General features: G+C 39.6%; 1 protein-coding gene across 5 annotated transcripts; it reads left to right on the forward strand.

The window, feature by feature from the left end:
* Nucleotides 1-775: 775 nt before the first annotated feature.
* On the forward strand, nucleotides 776-23,206 carry HisRS (histidine--tRNA ligase). 5 transcript variants are annotated; one of them, XM_022075975.2, is made up of 9 exons: nucleotides 785-916; nucleotides 1,344-1,655; nucleotides 10,941-11,159; nucleotides 13,759-13,980; nucleotides 15,342-15,548; nucleotides 16,011-16,308; nucleotides 17,404-17,690; nucleotides 19,391-19,617; nucleotides 22,797-23,206. In XM_022075975.2, exons 1-8 carry the CDS (start codon nucleotides 821-823, stop codon nucleotides 19,607-19,609), a joined length of 1,860 nt encoding a protein of 619 aa, XP_021931667.1. In that variant the 5' UTR covers nucleotides 785-820; the 3' UTR covers nucleotides 19,610-19,617; nucleotides 22,797-23,206. The 5 variants fall into 5 exon arrangements, with proteins under 5 accessions (XP_021931669.1, XP_021931668.1, XP_021931667.1 ...); XM_022075977.2 differs by lacking the exon at nucleotides 1,344-1,655 and adding an exon at nucleotides 8,484-8,572 and having other exon boundaries at nucleotides 776-916; nucleotides 19,391-23,206; XM_022075974.2 differs by having other exon boundaries at nucleotides 19,391-23,206.
* Nucleotides 23,207-25,734: the final 2,528 nt, after the last annotated feature.

The raw sequence follows: 25,734 nt of genomic DNA on the forward strand, positions 1-25,734 counted from the left end.
CACAAACTGTTTAATGTCATATTATAGAGTTCATTAAACAGTAAGCAAAGACAACATTATATTAAGACAAAATATACGCATCCAAATTAAAGTTAAAAGGAAAATCTCAGTACGGTGTACAATCTGTGAGGAAATTCCAAAATTAGTAAATATCATAAAGTTAGGTTAGGATAGTTACTGTAATGGAAATCAACACTAGTGATCCACAATAGTTTCGTCTATGTATGGCGTTAAACTAGGCAGAAGAACGTATAGAATTTTGTATGGAGTTGAGACTTGTAACATTCCTTAATAAATGTTATAATATTGGGCTGTATTCTAATAATTACCAGAATGGAAAGCCTTGACCAATTTTCTGTCAAGAAACGTTATCACATGAATTCCGATCTACTAAGGAAATTCTGGGAAACCAGATCACTAGCATGAGATGCATAATAATTGGCTGGAAGGATCGTAATTAAATGAATAATAAAGAGAAGAAATGTCACGTTAAGATAGGTTATGTTGCGTTGCATTACTTTAAGTTAGGAATTGACTTGATCCATCATTTCACTTCGAGCTGCCATAGGTATGTGATCATTACACATAAAGAATGCAAATCATTAATTATAAATTACTACTGAACACTACACACTCTTACCCATATAAGGGGCTGATGCTATGTAGGGCTCAGTAATATTGAATTTGAAGTTAACTTCAGAGTACATAGAAATCGTTGACGCGAAACATTAATCCGAGTTGGCAACAGTTTATACCATCATAAGTGTTGGCAGTCCTGGCAGTCTGTAAGCTGTAATGTGCAGGAAAGGTGCATGGTAAAATGTGTGACGAAGATAGGTTAAAGTTAAAAGCGCAAATTAATCAACAGAGTGATATTGTGCGAAAATTGAAAGCAGCCAAAGGAAGTAAAGATAAGGTGAGTACAGGTGATTTTTTGCATTTAATGAATTGTCTGATGTAATTTCGATTGGACCTTATGCTGCTGAACATCCGTTTCACTTTAATCAGTTTTTATAACATTTGTATAAATTTACAAATTATGTATGTTAAAATCTAGGAACTGATTTTGAGTCCGTTCCAGCACTATATATATATATATACTCAATATATATATATATATATATATATATATATATATATATATATATATATATATATATATATAGTTCTCCCAGGTGATTTCATCCCTTCAGTGGCTGGATATGGCCAGAGCTAAGGGCCAGTGTTAAAGGCAAACGGTTAGGGAGTCTGGAATGAGCTACGCCTAGAAATATATGTACATATACAGAGTAACATGACCAGGGAAATTTCTTGTTACTTTTGAGTTTCTTCTTCTTTCTCAGGTAACTAAAATCAGCATTCCGAATGCCATCTCTGTGAAGGATCTTACAATGCTAGACAATTTACTTGCCAACATTAGTTACATAGGAGGCTATGAACCTTCCTATGCTGATAAAGCCATGTATGATGTCCTTAGAGGGGTTGGTTGGCCTTCTAGTATGTCTCATCTTACACGATGGTATCAGCACATCAAAAGCTTTTCCCCAGTAGAGCTGGAGGCATTCCCAACAGGTGTACCAACTTGTAATAATCTGCCACCGCAAGTCGTAGGCCTTCTTTCAACTAATAATCATGGAATTGATATTGGCTGCAAGGTGAGAAATAGTTGTGTGTCTACAGCTGAACAGTATTCATTCCTGAGTCTAGAACACTCAGGAAAGTTGTGTTTTTACTTAACCCCCGAGACCTGTTGGGTTTGTGCATTAACTTTGTTGGTTTCTGTCAGTTTTTTGCAGGGGAGGGGGTATAGGTTAATTTATGCCAAATGCTTCCTTGCACTTAGGCATAGCAGTACTGCTTTTAGTGGTGCATCTGTTTTCTGTGAGGCCTTTGGACATGGTAATAGGTTGTAGCAATCACCAGCTTTAAGAAGCTGTACATCATCATCCCTTCTATGAGTCTGTGACTTCCAGTTCATATTGAAGAAAAATATATCAGTCTAATAGCTACAGCATTCATTTTCATCTTCATGTCAAGTGATTTATTCTTTGCATCAATCACATAAAATGAATGCATTATGACTCATCTGCTTGTTTCAGCTCTGAAATTACTTGAAGGAATGCATCATTTCTGATAAACTGTGAAAGTTGACAAGCCAGTTTAAATTTGGTAATTTTGGTCCATACTCAAATATGCAGAACTACATCAACTTTTATCTCATACACTAATTAGAGGAATTAAGAGCAGATTAAATTTGAGTACTGCTTGCTACAATTCAGTTCAGAACCTTTTGTCTTCTTGTCTGCTGTATAGAAACGTAATAATATTGCTTGTAGTTTTGTATGAGTGTCAGACTTGGTCTCCGACACTAAGGGAGGGACATGGACTGAGGGTGTTTGAGACCAGGGCGCTGAGGAGAATATTTGGACCTAAGGGGTATAAATTACTAGCAGAATGGATAAAATTGCATATTGAGGAGGTTCATAAGTTGTACTCATCACAAAATATAATGAGACTGATAAAGTCAAGGAGGGTGTGATGGACAGGGCATGTAGCCCGCATGGGAGAGAAAAGGAGGAATGCAAACAGGGTTTTTGTGGGCAAATCAGAAGGAAAGAGACCATTAGGAAGACCTAGACGTAGGATACTGGGAACGACAGTTCTTCAAGTGCCTGAGCACTGCAGGTCCCAACTTTTCATTGGCTCGATCTATAGACATTTGGTAGGACTCCTTGGACGAGGGATCGGCCCACTGTAAGGCCTCTACCCGTGCACAGGACAGCTTAACACAGAAAAAGACGGGCAAGCATCCATGGCTTCAGTGGGATTCGAACCCTATGGTCCCAGTGACCAAGCGGCACAAGGCCCACGCCTCAGACTGCGCAGTCACTGCAGACCCCCTCCTAGACGTAGGTGGGGGGATAATATTAAAATGGGTATTAAAGAAATAGGATGGGCTGATGTGGACTAGATTTAAGTGGCTGAGGATAGGGACCAGTGGTGGGCTCATGTGAGTACGGTGATGAACTTGGGGTTTCATAAAATGTTGGGAACTTCTTGGGTGGCTGTCGGCTTCTGAGGAAGGACTCAGCTCCACGGAGTAAGTAACTAGTATATGAAGCTCATTGAAGGTCATTGGGGGATGATTTATGTTGTATCTTAATCCCTTATACTTTCTTCCTTTCCTCCAGTATTTCATGCTGCTAACTTTGTCCCTCCTTTCTCCCATATTTCTTACCCATTCTTTTCAACTCACAGTAATGGTGAATATATATCAGCATTTCCATTATTTTCACATTTTCGTCACTGATATTATAAGTACATCTAATAGTGGCAGCACTTGTAAAATAGAATATTTTTTCAATTCACAAGAAAACTTTATATTAGCCACGCCATGTCAGTGTCTTCTGAGGTCTAGCCCACTTAAATATCTCCTCTGTGAGCATAAGCAAACATGAACACAAAATTGTCTTGTAGATAATGCTGTTTATTTAAATGTACAGCGTAGTCTACCTACTTAACAACATTTGAGGCAAATAGTTTATCATTTGAAGGTGAGGTCACATATTTCAATTTAAAAATATTTGTACTCCAAGTACCTGGTGATTGAATGAGTTCCCTATCAAAACTGTGTGCAATGTGGAAGATTCGTGGATTTTAGACAAATTATAAGATTGGATTTGAACTGACAATTGATAGTGACCTGTGACATGCTTTTGTTGTGATAAAGATTTTATTTCTGTTAGATGGGTTTTTGCTCATTTGCAATCCATATACTTTCAGTTACTAACACCATGAAATGCTTTTTATACACTGCGTTTTACTGCTGGACTGTACGTGTAACTTTACTACATTCATCTGTGAAAGACTTTGCAATGGTTTAAGTAATATTTTAAAACCACTATATGTTCTTCTGTGACTGATGTTTATAGTAGATTGCATTCTAACGGTGATTGCACTAATTGGAAACTATAAGACTGGACTCACCAGATTTAAACTGGAAACAAAGTGTGTGATATGTAATTGTTTGTACTCTGAATGTTTCATGAAGTATTCCGCTGACCACCGCCAGCTCTGCTGAGATTTTTTGTGGCATTTCACAGTTCTTGCAGGGCGAAACTGAAGAGAGTCACTTGTTTTTTTGTTTATATAATTGTACCTTTTGTTAATTCCATACTGTATTGTGAAATGATGGTGTAGTCATGAATTTGGAAAAATCTGGAAGAAGGTGGGCATGGGCTATTTAAAGTAAATCCATATGTTGTTGGCCTGGAGGACTGATTGAAGATAATATGTCATTTGGCTGAGATTCAGTCTGGGAACCTTCAGATCCTGAAGCCTCGGTGCTGCCGTTCCTCCTTCCTGTATTTTTCCTGCGTGGTTCCTACATCTCAATAAAGCCATAATTAATCACCACTTGAAGGGGGTGAAAATTGTAAAATTAAAAACAAACAAATATTGCAAGCACTAAATGAATAAGTTCCCAAAGTAGAAATGCTCTAGAATTACATCTGTAAGGTACCCAGTTCAAATCTCAGCTGGGTTACTGGCTACTCTGACACGCTTTGTACATTTTTGGCTATACCGTCTTCCTGATCCTTACCTACCGCCACCATTTATCATCATACTCCCATTTTGTTTGATTCTGTATAACCTCTTCAGTTGATAGCAGCATCATATTGTAATGTAAGAATCAGTAAATGCAGATAATTTGTTAAATGATGCTTTTTCTACAGCAAACTTGGAACATAGTGATTGGGTACATAGCAGTGTATATAGCCTTCTAAGACTTCAGACCATGAAAACTGCCAGTGATAAATTATGTTTGGACATTCCAGTCAGTAAAGTAGGGCTGGACAACACTATTTCTTTTCATTATGTCTGTGTCAAAACTGGCACAGCCTTCTCTTCAGTGTCATGGTGCTTAGACATCGGGGAGAACATTTAATGCATTTTCTTTATCGCTTAAAGCACGGCAGTTTGATTTGTTTTTTCTTCACAGTGCTTCTGCCTGTCTCAGTTGATCTTACTGACATTTTGTTACAATGGTTATTAGTCCTTTGTCTCCTTATTTTTGGAGATTGTGGGTTCAGATCTTGGCTCTGAAATAAGTGTGGTTTTCTTCAGTTCTGCCAGACGTATGCCGGGATAATATTCTACAACCACACCAACTCGCATCCATCGTAATTTGTATATTCATTAATTTCTCATTGTAGTCTCTGTAGGTGGTATGACAGTTTTTAAATTAAACTAAGAATCATGAATCTTGATGTGACACTGTTTAAGTATATTGAAGATAATTATGCTCTCATATTTGAATTTTCAAAATGATTATGAACTTCATCAGTAAGTGATTGGTTACAGGCTGGACTATCCCTGTAGTGGTTTTGGGTTTTGCTTTGAGAGCGTGCCCAGAGTAGTAACCAATTGGCACCATTTTCTTTTTGTATGAGGATAAAGTGGCCACAGTATTTAACCAATCACTCATCTTCTTATAATGCTGAGGTCTGAATGCTCATAGCTTTGTCATGTGGTGTTTAAGTACAGGAAAGTTTTTCTTTTCCTTTACTCATGCAGAATTTCTTTGTTGTTTTTGTCAGATGATTAGCTTTGTGGTCACACTTCACTTCACTTTACTTGGAACCACTGTGTATATCAGAATTTCTACGATCACTGCCCTCCCTTTCCAGATGGACTTTCACCTGGATTCTTATACAACTTCTAAATTGTGAAAGTGTGACTTTCTGAAGATTCTATGGCTGAGAAATTTTCTGATCACTGAACCAGAAGAGTGAAGCTAAGTGAGACCAGACAAAGATAACACGAAAGGCAATGTAATCTACATTGGAACTTCTTTTATTACATTCACAGTGGCAGTAGTCTATGCACTTCCCTGAGCACTTGATAATTAAACAACTGATGAAGAAAAGTCACAGGAGACCACCATTTAGGTCCATCCTGAGACATTTCATTCCTGTTCCTATCATATGTAAGCTGTCTCTTTTTTTAATGTTATTTCCCATCCGTTTCTTGGTGTACCAAGTGGCCTCTTTTTACGATGTCTCACAGGTTGAGAATGTCTCTTGTTGGTTTAAATGTTTACTCACTCACTCACTCTGTGGCGCAGGATCTTCTTTGAAAAGTCGATTGTAGCAAGCATTTCCAGAATTTAATCTCCTCCTAACTTCCTCATGAGTGTCATTTTTATTTGTTATTGTTGTTCCCAGATATTTGAACTTTGTAACCCTTTCAAAGGACTTATTAGCTACCCTAAGATAATTTTGCCCGCCTGTCGTCTGATGACGAGATACTAACATGTACTTCGTTTTTCTGAATTTACTTCTAGCCCCACCTGTCTACTAGCCTCTAGTAAAACTTCTGTGTTCCTCTTTATTGTATTTATGTCATCTCCCAATAAATTAACATCATCAGCAAATGCCAATAGCTGATGTGTCCCATTCAATTGCAAACCCTCCGCCTGTCCTGGACTTTCCTGATGGCATATTCTAGCGCAAAGTTAAATAGAAAGGGAGACAAAGCATCTCCTTGTTTCAGACCGTTCTTGATGGAAAATTACTCAGATAAATATTTACCTAATCGAATTTTGCTACAGGTTTCATTTAAGCACATTTTTATTAGACGCACTAGCTTCTTTGATATACCAAATTCAATAAGAATATTATATAACACTTTTCTATTCACAGAGTCATAGGCTTTTTTGAAATCTGTAAATAATTGATGTACGGTCCAACTGAACTCCCATTTTTTCTCTAGTATCTGACGAATGCAAAAGATCTGATCAATCGTTGATCTGTTTCGTCTGAACCCACACTGATGATCCCCAATAATTTCATTCAAATATGGAGTCAATCTTGCCAAAAGAATGTTTGACAGAATTTTGTATCAGTTTGATACCAGAGAAATTCCTCGGTAATTACCACACTCAGTCTTGTCCCCCTTCTTATGAATAGGAATAATTATGGATTCCTTCCATTGTTGTGGCATCTCTTCCTTATCCCAAATTAACTGAATAAGCTTATGGATCCTCATATGCAACCCTTTGCCACCTGCTTTAATTAATTCTCCTGGAATCTGATCAATTCCTGGAGATTTATAACTTTCCAACTTCCCAATGGCTAGTTCCACTTCATCTAAGCTAGGTTCTGGCACCAACAATTCAGCTGTATGTATTTTAATCTGTCTAATATCACCAGTCTCATGAACATTTAAGAGCTCGCTAAAGAAATTTTTCCACCTATCCACAATTTAGATTGGATCTGCAAGCAAATTGCCATTATCATTCTTTACCAAATTGGTCTGAGGTTGATATCCTTTCTTAAAGTTATTAATGCCTCTGTACAGGTCTCTGATATTTTTGTTCTTACTATTTGTTTCAAGCTCAATAATTTTGCCCTTCAGGTGTTCCCTTTTCTTATTCCTAAAGGTTCTACTAGCCTCACGTCTCACGTTACATAGATTATCCGCATTTGTTTTGTTTGGGTTCTGCAACCATTGAAATTTTGTTTGCTTCCTTCGATCTATTAATTTTGAACATTCTTCATCAAACCACGGTTTATTTTGCTTTCTCCTGTAGTATCCCAGTTTCTCTTTGGCTGAAATTCTGATGCAGTTTCTGACATTTTCCCACTCCCTGTTGATGTCCACATTTTCATTATCTTCATTTGTCTCTAAAATTTGAAACCTATTCGAAATTTCAACTTGATATTGTTCCTTTGCCTCTCCCTCACTTAATTTTTTCAAATCAAATCTTTCTGTGTCAAAATTTTGTTTAGTTCGTCTACTTACTGAAAGCCGCTCCCTCACTTTTGCTACCACCAGATAATGATTTAAATAGATGATGATGGGACTGATACACAGTGAATCTCATAATTTGTTTTCTTCACCTAATATTGTTCACTTATTTAAATTTAGGGCACATAACATGCATTTAAAATCTTTAAATACACTAACAGATTCTTGCAAGATAAGCCACGCATGATGGGAGGGTAGCGTTGAAATGGGTCTCAGAGATGAAGATCCTGCACATCTTAACTGGATTTAACTGACCCAGGATGTGGTTAAGTGTCAGGCTTTTGTGATGTAGTGATCAGTCGTTTGGTTTTATAATGACAGAATTCCTTGATCAGCTGAATAACTATAAATTTATCAAAGAAGAACTTGATCCACATTGGTTATTGATGTGATATGCGCATCCAAATGCCCCTATATTTGTTGTGCTTTGTTGGAGATATGACTGTTTTTCTCTCCGATTGTTCAACTGTCTTTGAACACGCTGCCATTAATTAAGCGATTTTAAATAATGTGAGAAAGCAATGCACAGTCTCATCTCCATATGTCTCACAGAAATGTATAGGAATTCCCCATTGTAGTGTAGATTACTCACTCAGTTCTTTCGTGCTTTTCTCTGAATGAGGCAGTGTTGCTGAGAAAATATTTGGTCCTGTTTCATAACTCCTTTGCAGTGATGTTGGGTGGTGGTGCATTGCGGCTCAAGCCTTTCCTCTTTCACTTGCCGGTATGGCGCTGTCTGTCCATCACTGCCAGACCACAGGTCAGTAGCAAGGTGTGTGTGTGTGTGCAGAAGTGGACAATAGGGGGAACGTAGAAATAGTTTAATGACAACCGTTTATATGCTGGGTGCTATAAATTGGAACCACCTGCTGATGTTTAGACTATGTTTGTAATAGGACTTGTATATGTGCATGTGCTCGGGATATGCTTTTACTTAATGTTTCAAAGGGAGGGTTTCTAGTTACTTTGTGTCCATCATTCAGTTAAATGACCACATGATTGTATGAAAATACATACAGGAAAGGTCACAACAAGGAATGATATTTTTTAAACCACATTTAATAAAATTTGGAAGGCCCTCCCTCTTCTAATGCACCTCCTGGGGCCAAGCCTTGTCAGTCGCTGAGGGTTTTCCATTTTAGCAAACATTACAGCTGCCGCCGTCAGTGTGAATATCCGTGGTGTTTGGTTGGGAAGCCCTTGTAATGATCTTGCAGTTGAATGAGAGCTATGTCATGTTTGGATGAGCAGAGTAGTTGTTTCCAGTGGGGATTAACCACATGGTGTAGGAAAATACTTCTAGCAACTATGTGATTTTGAAAAGCAGTGATGAAAAAGTGGTGAGTGACCATGCAGTTCAGGAAAAGATGTGATTAAAAGTTTAGTTTGATAAAAAAGGTGATGGCAGAAAGAAATAGGATAAAAAGGATAAAATGAAGAAGTGAAAGAGAAAAGGCAAGACCACACTTGCACAAACTTGTCTGCATTTCTTTCCCTGACCGTGTGGTTGTTAACATTTTTTATCATCTCTCTAGTGAACCATGAGATCACCGAAACTTTCTCATTTCGCCTTTTCCTAAATATGTGAGTGCTAAACCTTTTTATTACCTATTTTCCTGTACTGCTTGCTCCTTCCCGATAGAACAGCACCCTGATTGTCCAGTCATGCTGTTTACCTCCCACTGCCAGATTTTTATAAAGGCTTCCTAACCTCACAACAGGTATTCACCCTGAAGATGTTTTCCAAAACATTGGAAGACCTTCAACTGCTGATGATAGCATTTTGCAGGCTGTACGGTGCAGTCAGAATCCACTCAAAAGTCTTGTTGTCCGTGTTTGCACCAAAACTGAAACTTGGCTGTGGTCCAGGTTTCCACAGCGGACAGATTCTAGCAGACTGATTATTGTTAGGATATCTGAATTTTTAGTTTTGCTGACTTGTTATGGTCAGTTCACTTTTAATTTTAATAGGCAAGGGACCACAGCATTTGTGTTTGGACAGGATCTGTTTTAGGAACCATTTTTAGGTATGTTCACAGCTGAAAGTTGCAGAATTACACCCATCATATATTTATCTGTCGATCCATCTGTTTGTGTGTAACAACTCAGAAATGGATGAATGGAGTTTCATGAAATTTGGCATTTGTGGAATTTCATTAAAATTTGTCAACATTCCAGTTTTGGTTAATATTGAAATTAACGATGGGTATTTCATGTCAAGGGCTACATGCATTTCTGGCCTAGAAGTGACTGGGTGGGAAAACTCAAAGCTACCTTGTTTTTTTGGCTACCAGCAGACAGGCAGGAAAAATCATATTAGGGTGGCTATTAAATCCTTTGGAAGTGTGACAGAGTTAAAATGTTTGGGAACAACAATAACAAATCAGGAAATTAGGAGGAGACTAAATTCCGGAAATGCTCGCTACTTCTCAGTCCAAAATATTTTGTCTTCCCGTCTGATTTCTAAGAACCTGAAAATTAAAGTATACAAAACAATAATCTTGCCTGTTGTTTTGTATGGGTGCGAAACATGGTCTCTCACTCAGAGGCAGGAACACAGATTGCAGGTGTTTGAGAATCGGGTGTTGAGGAGGATATTTGGGCCTAAGAGGGAAGACGATGGGACATGGAGAAAATTGCATAATGACGAGCTTAAAAATCTGTACTCCTCCCCCAATTTGTCAGGGTTATTAAGTCGAGAAGAATGAGATGGGCTGGGCATGTAGCGTGCATGGATGGGACAAGAGGTGTGCACCGGGTGTTGGTTGGGAAGCCTGAGGGGAAGAGACCGCTGGGGAGACCTAGACGTAGATGGGAGGATAATCTCAGGTGGGATCTACGGGAGATAGGAGTTGAAGGAGATTGGATTTTGTTGGCCCAGGATGGACCTTTCGGGGCCTTGGTTAATTTGCTGATGAACCTTCAGGTTCCCTAAGCCATCTAGTTAGTTAGTTTGTTACTTTGACATCATTTCCAACTTGTTTGGATTGGCATTTGAGATGAAAGTGCCATGAGAGGAATTGTATTGTGAAACTGAGAATCACTGCCCCAGCGCACTTACTTTTTCTCTGGCCTGTCATAAACTATTTTATGTAGTTGTAGCCCCTTGGATGGTTATAATGTTTCAGATAACAGAAGAAGTGAGTCATCTGCTTAACCTGAAGGCACAGTTGGGAACTGTGGAAGATGGTTCTGGACCTCACAAGCTCATCCTTAAGACTCCAAAGGGTACACGCGATTATGGACCTTCCCAGATGGCCATCCGAGCAGATGTGTTCAACAAAATCATCTCTGTATTCAAGCGTCATGGAGCTGAAACTATTGACACACCCATCTTTGAGCTAAAGGTGACGTAATTCCATTTGTCATGTCATTGAAGTGATGGGGTTTGACAAACCTCATGGCATATCTGAATTCTACTAAATGTTGAGCAGTTTATCTGTGCATCTGTGCGACTTCCATAAAGCATCAGATTGTTGCGTTACTATTGCAGTCATGGGTGAGGGTCAGGGCATGACAATTTTTTCTTCGAACTAGGATCTAGTTAAATAATTTAGGAGCCAGAGAGTTTTTGACGATCAGGTTTTTGTATTTTAGGGACTAAAAAATGGAATTAAATGTGCCACCAATAAAAGGAATAAATTACTTTTTTAAGCACATGCAGCCCCATGGAGCACCTGTTACAATCATTCCACCTATTTGTCACTCTGTCTGTTAGTAGGGCTGTCCATATGCATGAAACAACTTGGTACTATGTAAGATTTCAGGTTTTCACAGCGGTGAGTATGAAGATTTCTGTCTTCTGGGTTGTTGCGTTGTGTAGTCTGGTCGATGTTTACCAACATTTCAGAGGTCATACTGCCTCCGTCATCAGGGCGATGAAAACATCGACCAGATTACACAGCGCAACAACCCAGAAGACAGAAATCTTCAACTTGATACTGGTTGAACTGATCTTGATGGAATCTGATATTGGAGAATTTTAAAAAAATGTGGCAAGCATTTTAATCTTGATCTGGATTGTTGGGTTGTCAGACTTTGTCCGTCATCTGAGGGATTATCCAGGTTATATTGCGCCATCATTAGAATCCTTCAGAAACAGTTTAATCTTCATTAGTAACATGGTACATGATTTTAATATTGGTTTTCTGTTAACCTGTTTTTGTAGTGTTAATAATTCTGATTTTCTTTTTTTGTCCTGAACTATTTAAGTTGTTTGGACTTTACAGAAATTCACAAAAATATGTAATTACATTCACTTGCCTTTGCATTCAGTAATTAAATGCCATTGCCTTACAACTCTTGTAGTACTATCAAGCCCTCTACCTTTCATCTGAGGGAAGAACAGACTTTGGAAACTCCTGGCAAAGATGTGGGTACTATGTCATTGGGTAATTATAATTACCCAATGACTTAGTATAATATCATTGATTGCAGACAAGTATGACACCACTGGTTCATTTAATATTTTTGCATGGAAGCTTTCACACACTGCTTGCTCATTCGCTGTCAAGTCCCTCTAAATGTCACTTTAGTGAATGATGAGAGATGTTTAAATGGATTCAAGGTTATTATGGCCATTTATTAAAGTGGTGCGCATATTTCTTGTGCTCATTAGAAGTTGAGGTTTGAGGTTTTCATGGCGAGAATGAAGATGGCTGTCTTCTGGGCTGTAGCACTGTGACGTGTGGTAGATACTGACTGATTCTAGTTTCAGAGGAGCTTGTTGATTCAGTTATTAAAAGGCAGTAAGTTTTTTTGGAAAGTCAACCATTAACAACCAGACTACACAGAGCTACCTCTCAGAAGACAGCTGTCTTTATTACAAGTTGTATTCTTGTCTCTTCATACTCTGATTTCAGAAGTGGAATATTTGCAGTGTGCACAGTGTAATGTTATTTGTTACTGTGTTGATATATATTTCAATGCTACTTCTACTTCCAAGGGGCACAAGAAATCACAAGGAGCCGGCATAGCTCAGTCAGTATAGTGACTGACTATGGACTGGACACCAGGGTTTAATCCCCGACAGGGGCAGAGGATTTTTCCTCTAGCCGCTGCGTCCAGACCAGCTCTGTGCCCCCCCCCCCCCCCCGCCTTCTTTCCAGTGGGTACCAGGGTCCTTTCACCCAGGGTAAAGCAAGGCTTGGGCGTGATGCTGACCACTCACCCCCATCTAGTGCTGAGGTTAAGAATGAGTAGGAGCTATACCGTCTTCCCCCCCCCCCCCCCCCCAAGTGCCTACATGGCGTGTATTGTGGCAGCTTCACTTTACTTTTTATTTTACAAGAAAATTGTGATAGTCCATTGATGATACGATGACAAGAATTTCAGTCATATGAAATAAGATGATGTGAGCAGAAGAAATAATATATGAAGATCAAATATTTTGTGAAGGTAACATTCAAGTCCTGTGTTTGAAACTGCTGCACTACGGCTTATGTGCTCTGCTTGTCTTGGCTATAAATGGCTGTTTTGATGTTTCTTAATTCTGTTCTGTATTTCCTATTTGGCCCCCACTTATCCCATTCTGGTCAGGGCTGTGCCTTGTCCAACATGCTTCTATATCTTATCCACCTTTCCTATTTACCACCCTCATGATGAAGGCAGTGGGCTCCTCTGAAACATTAGTCAGCGTCTTCCAGAATGCACTCAAGGCACAACATCCCAGAAGACAACTATGAGACACATGAGAGCCTGAAATCTTACCAAGGAAGATTTCATTTTATTGGTTGTAACATACACGTGTTTCTCATACCAGTATTTCAATTTGTTGTTTTGTGTGGGTCATGTATTTTGAAACAAATTGATCATAAATTGTGCAGAGTTTTGTCTTTAATTGGAAATGACTGACATGATTTGAGATTGTTTTTGTGGGCTAGGAGAGCATGGCTCATAGCCTGAGAAGACTTAATTTAAACATGAATTGGTTTGGTGTGTGTGCAGGAAGTTCTGACTGGAAAGTATGGCGAGGACTCCAAGTTGATTTATGATCTTGCTGATCAAGGTGGAGAGATCCTATCATTGAGATATGATCTCACAGTGCCGTTTGCTCGCTATCTTGCCATGAACAAGATCAGCAACATCAAGCGGTATCATATGGCCAAAGTGTACAGGCGCGACAATCCGGCCATGATGCGGGGACGATATCGGGAGTTCTATCAATGCGTAAGTGAGGACCTTTTTAGTGTAAATAACTTGCTCAGTAGGTGGCAACACAATCAGATTCAAAGTTACAGTCGTGTGACAAATTGTTTATTAAAAAATTAAGTGTGAAAAGTTAAAAATCATTTGTAATGCAGTTGATATAAATATTCCTTTTTCAGTGATGTAATATAAATATTTTGTAATAGGGCCATACAATGATGCATGGTAAATTGGTTTTTCGAAAATACAAAACTTTGATACATTAATTCTTTGTACAGTGTAAGGTAACAACATGGCAACTTCATGAATGAAGAAAAATGACTTGATTCATGAATACAAGTCTAGTACGCTACAGCAGAGCTGAAGTGACTTTGATTTATGGTACTTAAAGAAAACTGTAAGACCAAGATTTGTACAGTTTGAAACTAAAGTTGTGTAATTAAGATAACATAATCTTTTGTTAATAATTCAAACTTGCAAAGAACTCTTGCATGTGTTCCAATATAGAATACACCTTCTCAGTCTAATTTTATGGATATGAAGCAGATGATCTGTTGAATATCTCCTACAATTGCCAGATTTAACCCCACCTGACTTTATTTGTGGGGTTACTTGAAGGATGCTGTGTACAGCACAAAGCCAGCAACACATTGAGAGCTCTGGCAAGAAATTAAACAGTCTTGAGCACCAACTTTGGTGGCTGCTTCTTAGTCAATTGCTCACCACTGTCATCTGTGCCACGAAGCTAACAGTGGTCATTTTGAACACCTACACTTCTTCTTCTTCTTCTTAAAGTGCCTATCCATTCCGGATGTTGGCGATCAGCATAGCAATTTGAGCTTTACTGGCCGCTACTTGAAACAGCCCTCCAGTGGACGTCGAGGACCAAGTTTTTAGGTTCTGAAGCCAGGAGATTCTTGGCCTGCCAGGGCCCCTCTTTCCGAATATTCTGCCATGCTTGATTGCACTAGGGAATTATAATGGAGTGGTTTCCCGTTGCCTTCTCCATCGCAGTATCACAAACGGTACAATCAATATGTGATTGTCGCCTGTGAATATCTGGTGACAGGCCTTTAGGGAAGTCATTCTTCAATAGCCTCACCCCAGTAATGACATAGCTGCTGCCCTATGCCATCTACCGTGACCCTGGTAGAGGGACAATTGCAGGTTGCTACCCCTCGGTTCAAGGGGAACCCAGAGTTCCCTGAAGTAGGACTATTTAATTCATTCATTGAATGTGTGAATACATCTTTTTGGACAGCCTATGAATAAGACTAGTGAATGATATAAAATTGCAAAGAATCTGTTTGGAATCTTAAAACTGGAGTCACTGTTAATTCAGCAGGTGGTGTGTGTTATCACTGAGCTTACAATGTTGGCAGGACTTTGACATAGCTGGTCAGTATGACCCCATGATCCCAGATGTGGAGTGTGTCCGTGTTGTGAGTGAAATCCTTACATCCTTGCAACTGGGAGACTTTCTCATCAAGGTCAACCATCGACAGCTACTGGATGGGCTGTTTGAGGCGTGCGGTGTTCCGCCAGACAAATTCCGCACAATATGCTCTTCTGTTGATAAGCTGGATAAGGTATGTTGAAGTTTCCGTCTTTCCATTTCTTAGTTTATGTAATGACTTGCTTGTTAGCTGCGGAGTGTTGGACAGTAGGATTATTGTGAGCTATCTTGAGCCGTTATCCCATTACTTGGAGTGATGGAGGATGCAAGAAATACCTATTTTAATATGCAGTCTCTGAGTTAAGAATTTAGCACAGGACTTCCTGAATATGAAGTATGTATGATTGCCTACCATTCAAGTATAATGTTCAGTAGCATTTATTTTATAAACTGTAATTAAAGTGTCAGTGGTGGTAGTAGTGGTTGCATTTAGGCACTTCATGGCTGCTGAGGCCATTTGTATTTCTCATTAATTGAGAAACTGCATGTACATAATTGTTCGGTGACTAATAAGTTCTATTCAGTATGTTGAACAGAGTTGGTAGACATGTGAGTTCACATGCTATCCAGGTGCTTACAGTTACTTTCTTTGCAGTCTCCTTGGGAGGAGGTGCACAATGAAATGGTGAATGAGAAGGGTCTGTCTCCCGCTGTGGCAGACTGCATCGGCAAATACGTGCGTCTGAGTGGCAAGACAGAGTTGGTAGAACAGCTGTTGCAGGATGAAATGCTCGTAGGTCAGTGCAAGAGCGCTCGTGATGGACTGGAAGCCTTGAGACTGTTCCTCAAATACTGCACACTTTATGGGCTGCAGGATCAGGTCAGCTTTGACCTCAGCTTGGCCCGTGGGCTTGACTACTACACCGGCGTCATCTATGAGGCTGTCTTACTCAGTGAGTGTACTAAGTTCCTCCTGAATGTTTCAGTATTCACCAGTGTAAATCTCAATATCATCAGTTCTTTCCTTCTAAGATTCGCAATGTTGAGAAAAATAAAGAAATAGGAGTGGAGAAAATTACATTAATGAAACCTACATAATTTGTAATTTGTATGCTTCGTGTAATATTTTCAGAGTAATTGACTCTTTTCTTTGCGTAATGTACTAAATTGTAGTGTATATAAAAATGTAATGTTAATGTCAGTAGGTCATACAAGAAAACCAGACCAGTACAATGCTATTATAACAGATATGTGCATTAATATAGGACACTGATGCTGCTCTGATACAGATCAAAACATGTTTTTCCAATACAGATCTCATGCTTATTGACGTAAGTGCGATAACAACTAGTTGATCAGGTTCTGTTCTGAGGGGCTTAAATAAACAGTATATAACACTGATAATGCAGATATAATTGATCTAAGATGGATTACGAACCATCCAGATGCTCCCCTCTTTCTTTCTTTCTTTCTTTCTTTCTTTCTTTCTTTCTTTCTTTCTTTCTTTCTTTCTTTCTTTCTTTCTTTCTTTCTTTCTTTCTTTCTTTCTTTCTTTTTTTTTTTTTTTTTTTTTTTTTTTTTTTTTTTTTTTTTTTTTTTTTTTGCTCTTTTAAGCAGCAGAAATAAAATGTAACTGCATATAAAAAGTTAATGTCTTTGATACAAATGGAGTTTTGAAGATTAAAAGGTGGCATAGGATGAACTGTTGTAATGATATCTTAATTTTAGCAGCTGGGCAAATATTGTCTAATTCACACGTGACAAACATATTCTTCTTTTGAAACTTTTGCGGCGAGTACAATCAATAAAATCTCCTCGGGCAATGAGCTGCGTTAACTGGTTACCGTAGTAAACCGACGTTTCGGGAACAAACTCTGGATCCTCTCGCCTGTTACACAGGCGACTTCCGAGGATCCAGTCACATCAGAACCCTGAAGATGGGGACAGAGTTTGTTCCCGAAACGTCAGTTAACGCGGCTGATTGCCCTAGAAGATTTTATTGATATTCTTCTTTGCTAACGATGTGAAGCATTGGTTCTCTTCACCAGGTGACACAAAGACTGAACATGGGGAGAGTAGTGGAGTTGGCAGCATTGCAGGTGGTGGTCGTTATGACAACCTGGTGGGGATGTTTGACCCAAAGCACAAGAATGTGCCCTGTGTCGGCGTGAGCATTGGCGTGGAACGCGTGTTCTCGGTGCTGGAGGCACGCCTCGCCAGCAACAAGACCAAGGTGCGAACAACAGAGGTTGAGGTGTTTGTGGCGTCCGCCCAGAAGAACCTTCTGGAGGACAGGATGAAACTCTGCAAGGAGCTGTGGGACTCCAACATCAAGGTAACGTAAGCAACCAAACACCGAAGAATGAACTGTCATGTTGTGTCATCTAACGTAACAAAACATGGTTGTATAACAGAATATTTATGTACTCCACACAGTTTGACCATATGTTACAGCAGAATATGGGGGCAGTATACAGGGTATCACTTTGTGCTATGTCCTTAATAGACCGTGTGTTAGTAATATTTATAGATGCACTGTTCCTGGGATATGAAAATAGTCATTACTCTTTGTCCAGATACAATACAGGCATTAAACTTTTGGTATACAACTCCTCAGATGATGTGAAATTTTAAAGCAATGTGCCTGACATTCAGAAACAGCCATAGAAATACAAGGAAAAGTTTCTCCCACCATCTGTGAATGCTCGCTGTTCAGCAGTGGTCTAGGAGTAGCACCCTGCTGTGGTAGTCGGGCGGGTGGGGATTTGTGGTCGGGCTGTACTTTTTATATGACTTCACTTTTTCCTTTTACGCTGTTCCGGGGTGCCACATTCTGTCTTCTGCCAGGTACATTACCAGTCAACTGATGGACAACCCTGTCTGAACAGTCTCTCAGTTGCCCCAACTTGAACACCCCTTTGAATGCAGATGGGGTGGTATAATCTTGTTATCATCCTAATCACATTTTTTGTGTGGGGCATTGGTCATTTTCGCTGTGTTCGTCGGGTCAGCTCCCTTCAGGTCTGTTTCCTGAGTCTTGAACTCTAAGCTGTTGCGCATACAAACTGTTCTTGCCTCGACACACAGTATGAAGGTATTTTTGGACTGACTGCACGGCTGCATGAATAACAGTAGGAACACTGACTTCAACAATAATTTCCTGAACTCACTGCGTAGCTCACACATTCCAAGCTGATTCAAATTCTCAGATGAACTGGGTCGCATTAGAGGGACTGGGATGAAATTTACTTCCTGCGATAGAAAGCAAGCCTTTCGTTCAAATGAAATATGTTTCTCTGGCTTCTGACACTAATGGAGCAGACTGAGTCGCAGCCAAAATAAACTTTTGATGAAGATTGTTCATTTGTGTGATGTGATTGTCTGCTAAAGGGTTTCATTCCAGATATGGACCATCTGCCATCTTTACAGTTCTAAGCCAAGTACATTTGACTACAAGATTTTCTACCACTGTGAATGTGTGGTATGAGGTTAAATTTAAAGACTATTTGATTAAAATATGGAAAAGATTGGAATAATTAAAAATATAAAGACACTGTGCAGGTAAATGGGTTCATTCTCAGTAATAGAGTTTTTATTTTGAGTTTTTGTATAAAAAATGCAATAAAGGCACTGTGTTTTGTAACACGTAGCACTTCGAGATTGTTTAAATTCTAATTAAATCTGTACATGCATCTAGATCATGGAATTTAAATTCACGAGTACTCGAGTGACACAGATTGTGTTGTTGCTGAAGAGTGAATATTCCCACAGTGTTCTCAACCATTCCTGAATCTGGAGTTGTATTTGCTTCAGTGTTTTTCATGGTTTGAGTTCGTTATCTTCACGAAGTTTAAATAGAATTGGAGGTGCCATTATAATGCCTTATGTAGGATTTTAGGTTCTCACGGCGGTGAGTATGAAGAGTTTTACCGCCGTGTAGTGTGGTAGAAGGTTACCAGTATTTCAGAGGTCAGAGTACCTTTGAAATGTTGATAAACTTCATAATGCTTATTTTTGTGTTTGTGATCGTTACAGGCAGAGCATTCATACAAACGCAACCCCAAGTTGTTGGCACAGCTGCAGTACTGTGAAGAAATGGGCATTCCTTTGGCAGCCATCTTGGGTGAGTCAGAACTGGCAAGAGGAATTGTAAAGCTGCGTCATGTTGTGACTCGTCATGAAATTGAGGTCCAGAGAGAGAATGTGGCGCAGGCCGTGCGTGACCTGCTGACTAAAGCAAGTGGAAACAGCTGAGCATGAATGTAAGGACTGAAGTATTTCTTCTTTCTACATAATTCTCTTCCATCGCTAGGATTTTTATCATTTCTGTTGTAGAAAGCATTACTTCACTGTGGCTACTGAGAAACGGTTTGTAACAATTTCTTGTTCATATGAACCGTTTATACTCCTCACAACAGTATGAATCCTGCTCTCATTCTCCCCACACTCTTCTTATCTGTTCTGTTTTGTGGCAGCGTTGGCATTGTCTGTTTGTCATGTGCTGGAAACCCACTTTACTGTATATCCATTCTTCAGTGTTAACTTCATTGATGTTTCCAAAACTTCTCATAGCGCACAACATGCCAAGAATTTTGGCTTGCTGATTGCTTCATTAGGTTAACCCTGCAAATCATTATCATCTAGATCTGGAGGGAGTTTCTTCCAGGATCACACCTGCATCCCACACAACACCATAATTTTATTCCATAATTGTATCATGCTGTCAAAGAGTACTGAGGTCATCCCAGTACGTTTATATCATTGGCTAATTATCTTTCCAGTTCTCTGTTTTCAAAATTTTCCATTATGTGGGAAGGGCCATGCCTGCCGTCCTTTTTGGTTACTGGCGTGTATTTTGTTTTCTCTTCGTTAATTTGCAAGTTCATCTCCTTGCTGTGTTGTCAGCATATGCAAACATCTGCACTGGTTTATAAAGGATGCTGCTCCTTGTATTAATTATTGCATGTCTGATTACCTTTTCAAGTGCTGTGTTAAACAGCCGACATCCTGAAGCACCTCCGTTCCATATGAATAGGGGTTCATATAACATTGCCTGAATTCTGATTTAATATTGCATGTAATTACTCAAGCAGCATTTGAATCACTCTGGGTTAGTACAGGGATAGTACATTCCATGATCCAGTTTTCAAATCCTTTGCTTGCTTGTTTGTTTGTTTGTTTGTCATTCTGCTTTAAAGAGGTCAGTCTGACTGTCACTTTCTTAGATTTCATTAGTGTGTTTTTAGGTTACATTAGGTTGTTAGCCCAGCATCCACCCTGGAGGACCAAGCCTCTGAATTTATTTCCCCCAGAGATATGTGGCCCAGCTGAATCCCAGACACAAGGTTTCCTCTTTTAGTCACCTCTTGTGACACACAGGGGTATGGTGGGGTTATTCTTCTCCACCCCCGCATGGAGGAAATGTTGACGTCACATACACGAAGTTTCATTGTTCCACTTTAATAATATCACAAGTAAATGTTGGTATTTTTACACAGTGGCACAGTGACAGTGTTTCAGATAAATTAAGTTGCCAGTGCGCGAGCTAATTGAAACTGCTTCTGCTGTAATTTTAACAGCCTGAACAGTGCTGATGCTGTCCAAAATGACATTTCTTTTGTATGCTCGGTTTTGAGTGGCGTACGCACATAAGAGAAGCACTACCACGTAGAATGCTTCTCAACTGCTGAATAAATAAAATGCTTTACATAAAGCATGGCATAAAAAAAACTAGCCAAGTTCAGGTTGACCCAAATCAATGGAAGCCTTTTGCAAATAAAGAAGCAAGCAGCTTGACACTCGACAGTTCATATGTCCAGATGCAAGAAAAGGCAAAGTTCAAGTCAGATCCCAGACTGCGACATGCGTTTGGTACTATTACGTACAAATTGTAGAAGAAAGGTGCTTGTGGTGTTTGAATAAATATTTTAATATATCAACGTGTAATTTAACAATTTTGCCCAACGGATTTCCTGCAAGGTCTGGATGTTTCTTTTCATTATGCCCCCATATTAAACATTTGGGAAAGTTGTAGAAACAAAACAAGTTTTCTATGATACTGTAACGTACTGTAATTATTAGGCAGAAGTTAACCTAATTCTACTCTTTTAAATTGTCAACGTACAACTTGTCTAGACTGAGTTCCCTTTGTGGGTATTTAAATTTATATGTAAATTCTGGCCATATACATCAGTGAAGTCCATATGCAGTGGCCAGAATACTGGCTATAGGAGATTAAAGGTTAATTTATAATTCTAGATATGTTCAGGTACCTAAAAGATGGAAGAATTGTCACAGTCTGCAAAATTCTTGTTATTAAATCCCAAAGGTGCTAACATCTCCTCTACTTCTCAGAGTGATGAGGTTTAAGAAATGTAAAACAATTCTAGGTGCTTGTGGTTCTCATTTACACCTGCAGAGTACCATATTAAAAATATTTTTAAATTAAGAAAAGTGCTCTTGAAAAATATATTTTTTGTCCAAGGAAGGTGAATACAGCAAAGGACTAGAAAGTACATGAATGCTCACTCTGTTCTCTTCTTACAGTAGAATAGGACGTGTACATGCGGGCTTCCTTGCAAGGGACCGCTTGGGTATTTGTGAAACAACAGATGGGATGGTGATATTAATGCGGAGCCTTGAGAAGGGGATTTTTTAACTTTTGTGGCTCAAATAGGGCACAGTGGCCAGCATTTATGTTATCAGTATTCATCCTTGGCTTTAGTACCAGAGTTGCCATCCATGTGTTGGTAAAGTGTTACTGTTGTGATCATTGAATGTGTCTCTCAAGATGTATGTGATGACAGCCGTTGTGTTCTGAATTGTCAGGGAGATGCCCCTTCATATTATCTTACTAAAAGATCTGACTTATTCTGAAATTATTTAGTTCGTTTAAGTTACAGATATGTGATGGGCATTTAAATATTTCTGAAGAATTAATATGTATTGAGAGACTGCAAGTGTCTTCTACTTTGACTTATTTGTTGTATATTAATTCCAAGATGTCACAGCTTGGCCTGGAAGCATACAGCCAAGTCTAGAGATGGTAACAGACATAGAAAATTACATGAGTTTCAAAATTTGTATCAATCTAATACTGGTAAGGCGATTAAATCAAGGAGGATGACCTGGATTGGACTTGTAGCACATACAAGGCCAGAGGGCATGGCAACCATCAAGGAAGGACACCTCTTTAGAGACCTAGGCTTAGATTAAGGAACAATGGGTACTAGAGGCAGGACGTGAAGGTGTGGAATCGATTTGGTTGACTCGGGTACTTTTGTGAACAGAGTGATGGATCCCCATATTCCATAAAACCAATGAATTTATTAAATATGTTAATAATCATTAAGTGGGTCAATTATGGCTACAACTATCACGATCACTAAATTCTTTGATTATGTCCATTGTCTGTGTTTTTAAAAAGAACACTTCATTTCAGAAGCTGGATCTGCTTCCGTCCTCAGGTTAAAAAGTGAGGAGGGGCGCCTACTCAGTTGGGTCCGATAGAAAGAGCTAATCTCAATCACCGGACAACCTGAAAACACATGGACATACTCAAAGAATTCAGTGGTCCCGATCGTATGTCACCATCGTCACTACCCTTTAAAATTGTCTTCTACCACTAACTGGATTGAGTAGAGGGATTTTCATTGCTGTGTTGAGAAATCCACTGTACCTCATTTATAAGCGATAAGTCTGTCAGATGGTGGATTGTACTTCACCTCTAAAACATGGCATTGTTACATCAGGGTACACCCCACTGTTCATCTGTAAGTTATTTATTTATATGATGTGAAAATAGTCTAGAATAATGAGTAGAACTGAATAAACAATTGCAAAATATGCATATGTATTGTGTATTTAATGTTTTATGAATGTGTGTTGGTACGAGGTGCGATCGGAAAGTTTCAAGACTGCGCCTATAAAAACCTGTACACTTATCTCAGGTATTAAATTCATCCATCACCCTCGAAGTAGTTCCCCTGGGAGTGAACACAACGATCCCAGCGCCGCTGCCAAGCCTGGAAACATCCCTGGAAATCTTTCTTTGTCAGCCTGTCAAGCACCATCTGCGATTCTGCCTGAATCTCTTCTATCGTCTCAAATCTCCTTCCCTTTAGCTGAATTTTCATCTTTGGGAAGAGGAAACCTTAGAAAGGAAGTTGAGGTCGGTTCTTGCAAGATCTTTGAGCTCCTGACAAACGAGAAGTCGATTCTGCTTCTGGTCCTCAGACAGGATGCGTCGCATGTGGAGTTCTTCCTTTAGAATCAGCTGACAGGTCCCATAGCCTATCCCAACAATGTTGCACAAGTCGTTGATGGTACGACGTCGATCTTCGTGAATGGCCTGCCGAATCTTCGTAACATTTTCATGCGTTGTGCTCGAAGATGGCCGTCCAGAACGCTCGTCATCATCGACAGAGGTTCAGCCATTTTTAAAACGTGAATACCACACAAAAGTTTGTGCACGACCCATTGCGGACTCCCCAAATGCTTGCTTTAGCATTTCATAGGTTTCCGTAGCCGTTTTGGCGAGTCTTTGGCAAAATTTGATGCACACGCCATTCTGAAATTGCAGGAGGGTCGGTGTAATGCACTACCAAAACGCCCGTAACTAAGAAACAAATGCTAATTCGATGATGCTGGCTGGCACACTGATTCACTATGAATGTAGGCCGCACTCCTGGATTCACCACATAATATTACCCACGATCCCGCAGGATTCCCCACCAAAAATCCCCATATTATCCCACATAGGATCCACAACCAGATTCCCCATAAGGATAACCCAACCAGAATTCAAAACGCGGGGCCATATTTATGTATCTATAATGACTTTGGTAGTGAAGGAAGTAAAGTAATTTATAATTATACTTTCTTTCATATTGCTATGGCCTGTGCCCCTTTCTTGTTTGGTTTTTATGCTGTTTTGGAAGAGTGATCATCCAAGCACTTGCACACTTGTTTGGTGGTGAGACAATTACAGGTAACCCTCGATTTGCGCCGATTCAGAATAACGCTGATTTTGAAACCAGTAAGTCAAAAAGTGAAAAAAAAAAATATATTTTACTATTATTTATAACGTTTTACAATGTATCTCGTACTGATTCTTATAATAAATCGTAATTCTTACATCACTGATTTTGAATAAAAATTATAAATACAGTCATCTCTGCAATTACGTATGTTTCGTTAACGCGAATTTGCTCCAATGAGATCAATGAATCGGTAAAAGCTGTTTGTGAAATGCAAACTTTTGCATATGGGAGTTTGCTCTTATGCAATTTCATTCCTGGAGCTTTAAACTTTCAAAGGACTCATTTTATCTCTGCAGAGATACCAGGGTTATTTTTACTACGCGATTTTCTATAGGTCAGCGTCTTACATGAATGCAACTATCGCATAACAGCAGAGATGACTGTACGCATCAGTCACATGAAAGAATCGCAGTCAATCGCGGGGACCAACAGCGTGATGTAGGCCCGATCTGCGCATGCGTTAGAACGACTTTGAGATTTTGTGACTGTTCCCAACTGTAATTCTCGCGTTCATTTGATAAATTTAAATGACGTATTGTGCTCTTGGTTTATATAAACGTGTAACTTAGGCAGGAAAGTCCTTAATCATGTAAGCTCTTACGCACTTTTACTTCTACAGAGAGAGAAGAACTCGAAAATTTTATGCTTATGAAAAGGCGTAACCTTCTTTTTCCAAAATTTGTTTGTTAACTGCCCGGTTCTGCAACAAAGGTCGCATAATTTCTGTGGCATGTTTTTGTAAACCTTGACAAAGATGGCTTACTACATCGGCGAGCGGGAGGTCATTGCCCCGATCAGCTGGTAATGCCGCATGGGTTAGTAAATGACGTCATAGCCTCGCGTCACACCCAGGACAGAACAGGACTCTGAAGCCACGGATAGAGCGAGCGATACAATCCCATGTCAGCAGATGCGAGTCGAGAGACCGACGGAAACAAGGCCATGAGAATAAAGCCTCAGTGGGAGACCCGGAAGGGGCGAGGGAGCCATCTCAAGCGTGCGCCGTGGATCATAAAGCATCAAGGATTGGACTGCGAGACGCGGGATCAACATTTCTAGATCAACGATCACGCAGGTTATGAACTGGCCGTGACACCAAATGAGACTCGAGTCCATGCCTACCGATTCGCTAAGCTAATTAAGAATCCCTGAGACAACCCATCAAAACCCCGAAATATCCCACCAGCTACGTCGCTCTCCGGGATGGGACGCAGTGTGCGACCAGCCACGTCGTAGCGGACGCCGCGATGTACGCGACAGACATTAAGGAGGCTAATAAGTCCTTTGAAAGTGTGACAAAGTTCAAATACTTGGGAAAAACAATAACGATTCAAAATG

The sequence above is a fragment of the Zootermopsis nevadensis genome, unplaced genomic scaffold, assembly GCF_977971745.1.
Source record: "Zootermopsis nevadensis isolate Lab colony 2312 unplaced genomic scaffold, Znev_1.0 Znev_ptg000028l, whole genome shotgun sequence".
Lineage (NCBI taxonomy): Eukaryota > Metazoa > Arthropoda > Insecta > Blattodea > Termopsidae > Zootermopsis > Zootermopsis nevadensis.

Coding starts and splice junctions, on each gene's coding strand:
- HisRS (XM_022075974.2), top strand. CDS start 821: ATGTGTGACGAAGATAGGTTAAAGTTAAAAGCGCAAATTAATCAACAG. Junction 11,160..13,758: donor CACCCATCTTTGAGCTAAAG/GTGACGTAATTC, acceptor GTGTGTGTGCAG/GAAGTTCTGACTGGAAAGTA. Junction 13,981..15,341: donor ATCGGGAGTTCTATCAATGC/GTAAGTGAGGAC, acceptor CAATGTTGGCAG/GACTTTGACATAGCTGGTCA.